This window comes from Cucumis melo, chromosome 9 (genome assembly GCF_025177605.1).
Source record: "Cucumis melo cultivar AY chromosome 9, USDA_Cmelo_AY_1.0, whole genome shotgun sequence".
Taxonomy (NCBI): Eukaryota; Viridiplantae; Streptophyta; class Magnoliopsida; order Cucurbitales; family Cucurbitaceae; genus Cucumis; species Cucumis melo.
This window is the reverse complement of record NC_066865.1, coordinates 20,611,979-20,624,913: the sequence shown is the minus strand read 5'-3', so window position 1 is coordinate 20,624,913 and position 12,935 is coordinate 20,611,979. Positions and strand designations below refer to the sequence as shown.

Genomic DNA, 12,935 nt, shown 5'->3' with positions numbered 1-12,935 from the left:
TACTTGTTTGTTTAATTTGAACGAAGCCTACTTTATTTAAATGATCTACTTATCCTATAATTAAACACAATTAACATGTCATTTGGTTATTATTATTTGAATAAAAAATGTTTATTTTTAAAACTTAAAGTATAAAAAAATTATTTTTATCCTACTTTTAAATAATGTATGTTTATGTCTTTGAGGTGGTTGGATACAAGATTTCAACTTTATTAACAAAAGTCATGTGAAAAATTAAATTATAAAGTCAATTGTTGGAACTAAAAGGGATAATATTAAAACTTAGAAAAACGAAAAGGATGGTCGAAAGTACGAAAATGAAAATTAAAACAAGAGATTTCATAATATTTTATAATTTCATTTTCTTAAGTTCTTTTTAAGAAAAGAAAAAGAAAAAAAGAAATTCCAATTTCCTTCGCGAAGAAGAAAATTGAAAAAGAAAAAAAAGAAAAAAAAAAAAAAGGAAAAAACAATAAAACGTTGGCTGAAAGAACGAACTAAGAACTAAATTCAGTCCATCGAGAGGCTTCTCGTCTGTCTCCATTTCCAAAGCTCAAAATTTATCCAACCGGAAAAAATGGCCGGCACGGCCTCATCCTCATCGGCGGGGACCAGTTCCAACATCATGCTCGCCATCTTCGAGAAGAAAACCACTCAAATCGATCTCTACCGTCCACTCCGCAACTTCATCGCTTTCAATTACTCCGAGCGCGACGCCCAGAACCTCGAAGACGACCTTCAAACCCTCAAAGAGTACCGCTCCGATCTTGAACGCCAGTCCGATCCTTCGCCCACCGCCCGCCGTGATCTCCTTCAAAGCTACTTCAAAGCCCTCTGCCTTGTCGAGACCCGATTCCCCATTTCCCCTGACAAGGACCATGTCAATACCATCACTTTCGTTTGGTATGACGCCTTCAAGCAGAAGCAGAAGGCTTCTCAGCAGAATATCCACTTGGAGAAGGCTGCGGTGCTGTTCAATTTGGGTGCGGTTTACAGCCAGATTGGCCTCTCCTTCGATCGCGCTACTGTTGAAGGGCGTCGCCAGGCATCGCACGCGTTTATTGCAGCGGCTGGGGCGTTTGCCTTCTTGAGAGACAATGCGTCCACTAAAGCGTCGATTGGTACCTCTACGACTGTGGATGTTTCGGTTGAGTGTGTCGGTATGTTGGAGAGGCTGATGTTAGCACAGGCTCAAGAGTGCGTCTTTGAGAACACGATTGCGAAAGGGAGTACGCCTGGTGTCTGCGCAAAGATCTCTAGGCAGGTGAGTGTGATCGATTCAATTTTGTTCGTGTGGAGAAAAATGATAGTTTTCAATCCAGTTCGAGTTAGTTTCGACGTTCCATTTTTTATAAATTTACCATACTTGTGGAATGAATTAGTTCTTTTATTGTCACTTGAAAATGTAGCTTTAATTTGGAAAACCAATTATATATTGGCATTAGATCTGCAATGTAGTGAATAAGGAGAAGAGTTTAGCGCATCCTTTCATGTTATTTGACAACCCCTCATCTCAATGTGTTCTTTAGCGTGAAAATTTATATTTCTAAAGGTTATTGTCATGCATTCTGCTTGAATGATTTGTGATTGCTGCTTTGGCAGGTCGGTTTGTACTATGAGGAAGCTTTGGCGGCCCTCAATGCTCCACCTCTTAACCAGCATTTTGACAAGGCCTGGATAGCTCATGTGCAGCTGAAAGCAGCTTTGTTTCTTGCTGAAGCTTGCTACAGGTACAGTTTAGAGTTGCACGAGAAAGAAAATATTGCTGAGGAAATTGCTCGGTTGAGAAGTGGGATTAGTGCTTTAACGGAGGCTAAGAAGTCGTCAAAAGGTGCTGCGGCACAGCTTCTTGATGCTATTAACAAGTTGGAGGCCAATCTTAACCGTAATTTAGAGAGGGCCGTGAAGGAAAATGACAGAGTCTATCTCATGAGGGTTCCTAATCCTAGTACTCTACCTCCTCTCCCAGCTTTCTCCATGGTGAAGTCAATGGCTATGAATGAAGTGTTGGACGCGAGCAAGGAAAAGATGTTTGCTTGTCTTATTCCAGATAGCAGTGCTAAAGCTCTTTCTAGGTACACTGAAATGGTTGATGACATTATACGAACACAAGCTGAGAAATTGCAACAGGCAAGTGAGCTCACTCGCGTAAGGCTTAAGGAAATGGACCTTCCAGAATCTATTCTTGCTTTGGAAGGAAATTCTTCCCTGCCAACGGATCTAAAAGAAGATGTTGAGGCAGTGCAAATTAGTGGAGGCCCAATAGGTTTGGAGGCTGAGTTGCAACAACTCAGGGATCTAAGAAGAGTAAACAGTGAAATGCTAGTGCAGATTGAGGAGCTCCTGCAGAAAGAAGCAAGAGAGGATTCCCAATTTCGAAGTCAGTTTGGGACTCGGTGGACTAGGCCTCAGTCCAGTACATTGACAAAGAACATACAAGATAGATTGAATAGATTTGCCGGTAACTTGAAGCAAGCAGCAGAAAGTGATGCTAGGATTGAGCGTTCAGTGAAAGATCATTCAGCTCTCTTGTCAATTCTCGATCATCGTCCAGTATGTTCTGCTCATAATCTTATTTTCCTGTTCATTTTTTGTATTCTCCTTGCTTCCTTTTTTTCTTTTCCAGTTTTTTCTAAATGTCTGGCTTATTTTCTGGCTCCAAACTTTACCTGTCTTTTTCAATTTTTTCTAAATGGACCGTGTGCAAGTTTTTTAGTTAATTAGTATTGTTGCATTTTTATCTCAGATCGAATCTGCTCTCCCAACTCTTGCTAGGCCGATAATGTCTTTGGATGCCAATGAAGATGCCATTCTTGGGACCCTAAAACAGAGCTTGGTACCTTATTCTTAAAATTTTTTTTCATGCTTTCTGTTTCCCTTACCTGGTTTTGCATTTTTTATTCCAAGTGCTTATGTGTAAATAATTTTTGTCCTGTGAGTTTCTGGACCAGTATAATTTTTAAGATTAGATAGTAGCTCCCAGTTTCAGCTCTGACGGAATATACTTAGCTAGTAATTGCTGGATGTAAAAACAGAAGTCTTAGATTTATTTTTCAGTTTGTCAAATCCTTTACTTTTGTTTCCAATGCGTATATTGTGAATGATATTTCTGTCTGATTCAATGGTCAAAACTCAAAGAAACAAGCTGTACATCTGCATTCGGACTTACAGGTTGAAACCATGTGGTTCCTAGTTGTATACCTAGGATATTAATAATCACATCTCTTTTTGACGTCAAATATTGTAAAGGTAATTTATGTTTAATGTGTATTGTAAATGTTGCATGCTCTACTATACAGAGGCAGTTGGAAAATCTTGGTGCTCAACGAGCTGGTCTCGAAGACATGCTTAAAGAGATGAAGAGGAAGGTACAATGTCTGCATTTTGTTTCTCAACATATATCCTTTAGAGTCTAATATCTGCACTCAAGTTGATCAATTCTTTGTGTGATGTGCCCCTCTTGTCTCAATAGCTAACGGGGTTTGTAATTTTGCATTGTTGATTATACATTTGGATACAAAACAAGAAATTTTGCTGAAAGGAAAGAAATAAAGCAAATAATTGGATGTAAACAACTTAACCAATGAATCAGAAATTGAAGAACATAACTAAGTGGTGTGGCATCTTTGTCGTATATTTTCTTTGATAGAAATAACAAGTTCTATGGAGGAAAAAACGAAAGAATAAATGAGCTTACAAAAAACCAAGCACACAAGAGAAGGGAGCCCTTAAAGAGTCTCCAACTATACAAAACAGAACCTATAGAATAGTTACAAAAGGTTTTTTAAATCAAATCCTAGAGGGACACAGAAATGAACAAGGACCAAACCTCACTAAGATCCCTCTCCAGCTTCTAAACACTCTATTGTTTCGCTCTTCCAAAAAACCCAAAACTACCCTTTGTTCTTTATTTCCTCATCTTTATTAGTTATCCTCTTCCAAAAAAGTATGATATCAGATCTTTTGGTTGGGTTCGAGAATCCCGTGTCGGTTACCTCTCTTCTTACTTTGGTTGATTGGTGCAACTTTAGGGAGGGAAGAAAGGATATTCGTGTTTGGAGTCCTAAACTGAGTTAGGGAAATACGAGTAAATCCTTGTTCAGTTTGTTGTTGGATTCTTCCCCTCCTAGGGAGTTTGTTTTTGATGTGGTCTGGAGGACTAAGGTTCCTAAGAAAGTCGGTTTCTTTATCTGACAAATCTTGCTTGGTCAGGTTAGGCTTGTTAGGAGGATGACTTTGCTTGTTGAGCCTTTTTGTTGCTTGCTTTTTTGGAAGGCGTAGGTATACCTTGATCATCTTTTTTCAGATTGCCAGTATGCTCGGGTTGTGTGAAGTTTTCCTTTGTAGGATTTTGGTGTTAGCTATGCCAGCCTTCGGAGCGTTCATGCGACGATCAAGGAGTTCCTCCTCCGTTTGCCCTTCAGAAAGAAAGTGATTTTTTCATGGCTTGTAGGGGGGTGTGCTGTTATTTGGGACATTTGGGGGGAGAGGAATGATCGAGTTTTTTGTAGTAGCGAAATGGATCATAGTGAGGTTTGGTCTCTGATTATATTTTTTGTTTCCCTTTGGGCTTCGATTTTGAAGATCTTTTGTAACTATTCCATTGATAACATTTTACTCAGTTGGACCCCCTTCTTTTAGTTGGGGTGTTTCGGTGGCTGGTGTTTTTTGTATGCCCTTGTATTCTTTAATTTTTTCTCAATGGAAGTTATTATTTCTATAAAAAAAAAGACCATGCGGCAAAGAGAATCGTGCTCGAGGGAGAAGCGACAAAGTCTTCTGGCTATATCAATGTTTTGTTGTGGATATGCAAATTCCCAATTTCTATCTCCCAGGGAAATTACTCAAATTAGTGTGTGCGTCTTCTCTAAAAAATGTATATAGGGACAGACTTCAGAAATGGGAGGATTGGCTAGGCTAGGCTAGGCATCGACTATTTAGCAGGTCTGGGCAACAAAATATGAAAATTACCGTCCAACTCACCCCAACAAAAAAAGCAGGGAATGATATAATTCGCCTGATTTAAAAATATAAAGTCGTTTAGATTTACAAGTTCTAGCCCTTTACCTTAAATCCTTGAAAGCATTTTTTTTGGTAAGAAACAAAATAGATCTATTTCAACCAGATCAAATAACGAGCCTTAAGGAAGAGGTTAGCCAGGGTTCCTAAAGAACAATAGAAACAAGAGGCTTTTTAGTCACTTGTAGTCATCTGCTGGTTGTAAATACAAAGGATTTAGTGTGGTTTGAGCACCACCCAGAGAATTATGCTTCAAATTATTTTAAAACAGGAATCAATTAGAGAAAGCTTTTCTTTGAAAACATCTTTGATTTCCGTTCCACAAATAGCTGAAACAGTCTTACCCAAAGAAAAAAAAAGTAAAAAAAGAGCTCTAGCTACACAATTCAATTTTATTTTGGCCTTGCCTTTCAAATGCAAACCTGCTAATCTCCATTAGCCAATCATCCATGCTTCTGGGGACTGGGGAGGTGAAGAGACTTGACATAAATCATTCATAATAAAGTACCCTGCTAGGCCACCAGCTACTCAGGTTTATCATAGAAAAAGGAAGAAGGGTAAGAGAGACATTTCAACGTAGACAAAATGGTAGTTGGAATGGCCAGTGGTCCCGAGGGGGCATGTGGCAGCAGCTAAGGAAGAATATATAGTTGGAAGTTTAGCTAGGGTTGGGCATGGAATTATTGGGAATGTTTTGAATGGACATCTTGGTTCATTTGGGAGAGAGCAGCCCTCTTACTTGGCTCTAATCATTTTGTGTGGGAGATCTTTTGTAATGAATGTTCATTCCTAATATATATAAATAAGTTCCAGATTGTCTCATATTGTTCTTCAGAGTATTAAGTGCTAAGTATTATTGTGCTGTGTAGTGTTGTTTTGTGTGTGTTTGTGCTGGAAATATTTGACAGGAACTCGGAGAGCTAACATACCCACTTCTGGAATCAAGGGAAAAACGAAGGAATAAATTTGATCCACTGATTTGCCACCTTTATAACAAAGGACATTTTTATTTGGGCTGTTCGTGAATCCTGCTCCCCTAAGGACTCGGTCTTTGATGTGATTTGGAGAACAAAGGTTTCGAAGAAAGTTAGGTTCTTTATTCGGCAGGTCTTGCTTGGTCGGGTTAATACTATTGTTAGGCTTGTCAGGAGGAGTTCTTCGCTTGTCGGGCCATTTTGTTGTTTGCTGTGTTAGATGGCGGAGGAAGATCTTGATCACCTCTTTTGGGAGTTCCATTTTGCAAGGTCTGTGTGGTGCTCTTTCCCGCAAGAATTCGGTGTTAGCTTTGTCGGCTTGAGGAGCGTTAGAGTGTCGATTGAGGAGTTCCTCCTCCATTATGGCGTGCTGGGGTGTGTGCTATTATTTTGGGATATTTGGGGTGAGAGGAATGATAAAGTGTTTATGGGTAGAGAGAGGGGGAATAGTGAGATTTGGTTGTTGGCTAGATATCACGTGTCTCTTTGGGCTTCGGCTTCGAAGATCTTTTGTAACTATTCTATAGGCATCATTTTACTTAGTTGGTTCCCTTCCTTTAAAAGGGTGGTTTTGTGGGCTGGTTTTGTTGTGTCCTTGTATTCTTTCATTCTTTCTCAATGGAAGAGGTTGTTTTCATAAAAAAGAAAAAAAAGAGGGGACAACAACCAAACTGGGATCGACTATCATTTATGTTGTGTCCACCGTTTCAACCTCAATTATGAATTTGCACTAGTATGACATGCAGTCCAAAATATTGAAGAATGTTACTTTCTTTTTTTAGAGATTATGTTCTAAAGCAATTATAACTTAGTTTGTTCATTCTACTGTGAAATTTAATGCTTCTGATGGGTGTTTGTTTCCAAGGTTTTCTTTTATTAAATTATTATTTTTTATTTTTATAGTTTGTTTCTTTGGGTAATTTTTTTGTTGGACTATCTTTTTTATGTCATTTGTATCCTTTCTTCTTAAAGAAAGCTGATTTCTCTTGATACAACTAGAAATCTATATCTTACTTTGTTTGCTCTCAAATCCAAGTTTGGTATGATGCAAAGGTTGTGAAAGTGTTCTACTAGGTGATCTTTGGTTCCTTGTTTGATTCCATATTTCTCTCTAGGCCTCAGTTTCTGGACTTATTTTTTTTATTTATTATTTTTTAAAATTTTTTAAACTATTCAAGACCAAAGAGCCCATTCTTATAGGTCAGTCTCCTTTTTGTGAGTTTCTTTGGCCCATGTTTTCTTGCATTCTTGTTCAATAAAAGTCAAGTTTTCTCACCAAAAAAATGATGGTAATAAGTTGTGGGACAGTTTGACTGTGGGTGTTATTTTACTCCGAAGAATCTCTATTCTTTAATCTTCTTAATGGAAGCTGGTATCTTATGCTAAAAAGACATTTATATTTTATTTTGGTTTTTTAAACTGAAATCTCATTATTGATATGATAGTTATAACTTGTGTGAGCATCTGGTCTATTCTAAGGTCTCAAAACAAACGATGAGCTTGTCTCTTTTATGCTACGCAGGATGATATACTACCAAAGTTGATGACGTCGACTGGGTCGTATGAGGATCTTTTCAGGAAGGAGGTATCCAAATATGACAACATCTGCGAGGAGATTTCTCGAAACATTGAGGCCCAAGAACAATTGTTATTGCAAATTCAGGTTCATTTCTCCAACCTTTTTTTTTTCTTCATGTTTTTAGAATTTACTTCCGGCTGTTACATGACTCCTTCCGTTGATATCTGCTTTGTTGTGGACAGATATCTTGTCCAACAATAGTTCTTCCCATGTTGTTGGAATTTATACAAGCCCTGTTTTGTTGTTGATATTTTTTTCTTTTTATGTCTTTTAAATAAAAAATACAAGGAAAAGGATGATAATATGCTTGGTATACTTATTTTCAAAAGCAGTTTGAAAAACAGAGCTTCTAAAATACCTCATCTCTAAAAACAATAAATAGTTGTTTTCTTTGTTTTGAATTTCATTTTAAAAGATTATTGAAACAGGGTAGCGTTTTCGTAAAATACTTCCCCATCAAATAAGAAAGGTTTCCCTTTTCTTCAAAACCCAATTTCCACAACCCTCTGTACGATGTGGACCTCTCATCAATTTCTATGAGGACTTTTTATTGTAGAAACCAAAATAACAGAAATCAGCCAATCTATTTCATTAAAAAAAAGAACCAATGTTGTCAAGCAATAATGAAAATCAAAAACATCACCTTTGTCGATGCCATAGTAGGGGGCCTAGGGGCTGAATATGTAATTTAGTGAAAGCTAGAGGATTAAAATTGATAATTTGAAACTTAAAGGATGAGTTAAGAAAAGGATCAAAGGGAAAAGTGGATAATTGCTTAATAATTGACTTTTAAAAAATCAGGCTCAAAATAGAAAATTTATGTTGGGGGACCTAAATTATATTTTAAATAGTTTTGGTAAAAGGTTGATCTGAAATGCGAAAATTTGAATATGATTGATGATGTAGACAGTTATTAGATATATTATTATTATTTTATTTTTAATTTTTCATAATATAATTTATGTCATAGATACTTGATTTGAATTAGTAATTGATTTCCTATCATTATTTTTCAGGGCCAAAACAATGAGTTTTCTGTCATCTTTAATCTAGAAGACTACAAAGGTATGTTTTGTTTAGATGAGGATTCATGAACTCTAAATGATCTTTTCCTTTCAACTGAAACTATAATTTGAGAATTAATTCTATGGTTATGTACGTAATTTAAGTAAGCAAAGGACTATTTTCTTTCTTGTTCTATTTTTATTAGTGGTTGGCTGAATTGAAGCTCTTTCTTTGTTCTTTTTTGAACACTTGGAGTTAGGGTAGGAAAATTACTCAGTAGAGTTTTTGTTCCTTCCAGTGTCTTTAATTTACAAGATGGGAATGAGGATAATGGTTACCCTTTTACTTCGCTATCTTTCTCCTCAATGTAGAAAAATCTAGTTGAGTTAGTATGTTATCACGTTCTGATATGTGCATCTCGTGAAGCCGTGTAAAGTGATTTTGCTATTTCATGGAGGTTCTCTACTTATTCAGGTCATAACTCAAGACTCAAGCTCTAATATTAGAACTTCCATTTGTCCTAGGTAGCATCAAAATTGCTAGTTTCCATTCATCTTTACTCTTTCATTTCTTTTCCTTTAAAAAATGTTTGGTAATTTATCCCACAAAAAGGTGTTTAAACCTTGTTTTAGTCCATAACTTCCAACTTCCTAGTTTTTTCTACTTTGGTCTTTAAACTTTTAAGTTTGTTTTGTTTTGAACCTTAATCTTCTTTTATGTTCACGTGTCTAGGTCAATTTGCGTGCATCTCAGCTAATCTCATAGGACAACCTGCCTAACCCTACAACTTTTGAAGTGACTATTGTAATCCCTAAACTTAAAAATAGAAACAGTCCAGTCATTATTATGTTACTTTTATAAACCCATAGATTGACTTGGTAGTAAAAAGGGAGCCATTGTCTTGATGAATGGTTAGGAGGTCATTGATTTAATCCATAATGACCACCTACTAGAAATAAATATCCAAGTTTCCTTGACAACAAATAATGTAGGATCAGATTAGTTGTTTTGTGAAATTAGTCGAGGTACCTGCAAACTGGCTCGAACACCCACGTATATACGAATTTAAAAATGTTACTTCTGTAACTCTGCTTTGCCCAAATGATAATTTCTAATTTCTGACAAGTCAAGTTATTCTTTTGGACATGCAGTGTAAAGTAAATTTATTACTGCTCTTGTGGACAATTTTGGTGAAGTTCTTGTTTTGTTACTATCTTAATTGTTGCTTCTGCTGGTTATTTATCATCATCATCATTATTATTTTTAATGTTTTCCGGAGCCCACATCTGGTGTTCCAGAGGTTCAAATCCGATTTGATTTCATTTGCATTATGGCCTAATTTAATTGCTTCCATTTGTTCCGTAGCTCCTGATGTATAACGTGTCAAATGTGGTCCAATCGGCCACATCTCATTATATGACTATATTCTGTTTCTTTCTTTCTGGCTTCATTTCCTTCCTTTCTATTTGTTGCAGCATCCCGTGAAAGATGCTACAAACAAATTCAAGCTGCAGTAGCCAAGTACAGAGAAATCAAGGAGAACATCAATGAGGGATTAAAGTTTTATGTAACTCTTCAGGTAAGAAATATCTAACGTTCTTCACTTATCTTCCTTTAGACTGATACATTCCATAGGCCGTCGTTGAGGATTTTTCAGTTACATATATATTTAAAATGTCGTAGCTGTGAACTGACGTCCCACTGGACATCCTTGGAAGAAAGGTATTGATAGACATCTGTTATTGGTTTTCTTGTGCCGTGACGTCGATCAACTTTTACTTGCCAGGATGCAATCACTAATGTGAAGCAGCAATGCAGCGATTTTGTGATGACAAGAAACATCCAATGCCGTGAAATGATGGAAGATGTCCAAAGACAAATGGCCGGCCTCAGTTTTCAGGACACTAAAAACACACCTGGTGGCTATAACAATAGCTATCCCGCAGTAGGACCCCACACACAACGGTCTCACTCGCCACAATCAGATGTTCGCCCTCCACAATCGTATTACCAACCACCTCATGATCAGCCGCCCGTTGGTGGTTACACTCAGCCCCATCCTCAATCTCATCCCCAACCCCATCCCATGTACAGTTCCCCACAGCAGCCACCCCCTTCTTACCATTCCCCTCCCGTTCCCCCACCAAGTACAAGTCCCTACCCGCCGCACCCTCAGGCATCTCAACAACCTTCAACGAACCATGAGTATGGCCAACCAGCATATCCTGGGTGGCAGGGGCAATACTACAACTCCCATGTTCCACAGCCTGGTTCCGTTCCTCGACCCCCTTACACCATCCCGAATCAGTATCCACCTCATCAGCAAGGTGGTTACTACAAGCCACAATAATTGGCATTCTATACCCTCGCAGCTGTATGTTTTGTCTGTAGAAGCGATTTGTTTCGGAACATTTTTTTCCCTTTGTCTGATGATTTCATTTTAGATTGTTTTTCTAATAGCTTACATCCTTTTCAATTTCTAATGCTTATAGTCTATTTGTTCGCATAAGGCATATGTGTATTTCTGTAGTTGAGTCAGAGAATTTTATTCTCTTTTTCTATGTATAGATTACTATTTTCATTTGAAGATGTAAAGCATAAGTGACTAAAAGCTACGATAATAAAATGTGCTGGAAAGAGTTTAATATGTAATGCCTTTTCCCTTTGGATTTTTATGAAGTAAAAAAAGATGAAAAATATTATTTTCCTCTAAACCTAAGGGGCTATTTTGGAGAAATATTGGACTATGGAGAGTTAGTATTATAATAAAGTTAGTGTTATGGTAAATTAGAGTTAGTTTTATCGTAACATATGTTTGGGGGAAGAGTTTAAAATGATAGTTTTATGATAAGATATGTTTGGGAAATGGTTATGCGAGTATGATTATGATAGTGGTATGATAAGATTATTCATGTAGTATTACAAAATTTATTTTTTATACATCTTTTAAAAATTCGTATTCTAAATCAAATATACAAGTTTCCTATATTTTATTTGCTAAAGTGTCATATTTTTGTAAAATAAGTTTTAGTAATTTCTTCAAATGTAACGTCCATTTTCAACTTTATTTACGAGATTGTTAAATGTTAATAAGTTATTAAATTTTTAAAAAGTTTGTATTCGAAATCCAAAACATAAATTTCATATAATTAATTTCTTAAAATGTCATATTTTCGTGAAAACAATTTTTAGTAATTTATTTAAATATGACGTCCATTTTTAGCATTCTTTTACGTAATTGTTACGTGGGAATAAATTATTAATTTTTTAAATTCATATTCTCACTCCAATACACAAATTTTATATATTTAATTTACTAAATCATCATAGTTTTCATAAAACAATTTACCAAATCTTTATTAAGTAATTGCTATGTGAGAATAAATTTTTAAAAATCATATTCTAAATTCAGTATATGAATTTCGAATATTTAATATTTGAAAAAGTGAAAAAGCAAATAAAAGAATAAAAACAAATAAAAGACATGAAATAATAAAATTTGAAAAAAAAGAAAAAGTTAAATATGAGGACAAAATGACAATTAATATTTAATTAAAATTAATTTGGTAAATAAAATAAATTAAAAAATAATATTCTGCTTAAGATCATTAAATTAATTAAAAACAAATATATTTGATAAATAAAAGAGTAAAATTTAGAAGATAAATGAAATAGTAAAACTATGGAAAGTTAAGGAGGTAGAGTTATGGGGAGTTGAAGAGGGTTTAAGAAGAAGAGAGAGGAGAAAGGTTATGATAACCCTAAAACAATAGATTATGATAATTTTTTTTAAACATAATCCAATCTAATAGTAATAACCCTTGAGCCAAACAATCCCTAAAGATTTAATTTCAAAACATCTTCGATTTTTCTAACATAGAATCAATTTCTCATATATCGACATAGTTTTTCGAATTCAAAATTTAGAAATAGAAGATTTATGAACACAAATACCGGTTCTCAAAACATTCACTAGACTAATGGTGGGCTTTCAATCTTGATCATCATCACATATCTAATGAAAAGTTGTACAATCATTATAAGATTTCTTTGATAGATCAATTGTAACGGATCTCAATCACTGATGAAACTTAATTATTTACGTTAATTATATAATGGCATAGCTCATAGAAGTGACATTTTATCTGAAAAGTTGTTTGGAGAAAACCTATAGATATTAAAAGTGGGTATGGAGGAGACTTTAAACTTTCCTTTTAGCTTTAAGTTTTTTCATATATTCTTTCACTCTTAAAACAAAATCACATCATTGGATGTTTTGTATGTATAAAAATCACATCAGTGGGTAAATATGATATAAATATATAATCATCAATTTACTACACCAATTTTCCAAATAT

General features: G+C 35.5%; 1 protein-coding gene across 1 annotated transcript; it reads left to right on the top strand.

The window, feature by feature from the left end:
- Positions 1-444: 444 nt before the first annotated feature.
- On the top strand, positions 445-11,229 carry LOC103504580 (vacuolar-sorting protein BRO1). The gene is made up of 8 exons (XM_008468938.3): positions 445-1,264; positions 1,603-2,553; positions 2,747-2,836; positions 3,300-3,368; positions 7,516-7,656; positions 8,589-8,637; positions 10,053-10,156; positions 10,364-11,229. Exons 1-8 carry the CDS (start codon positions 578-580, stop codon positions 10,925-10,927), a joined length of 2,655 nt encoding a protein of 884 aa, XP_008467160.1. The 5' UTR covers positions 445-577; the 3' UTR covers positions 10,928-11,229.
- Positions 11,230-12,935: the final 1,706 nt, after the last annotated feature.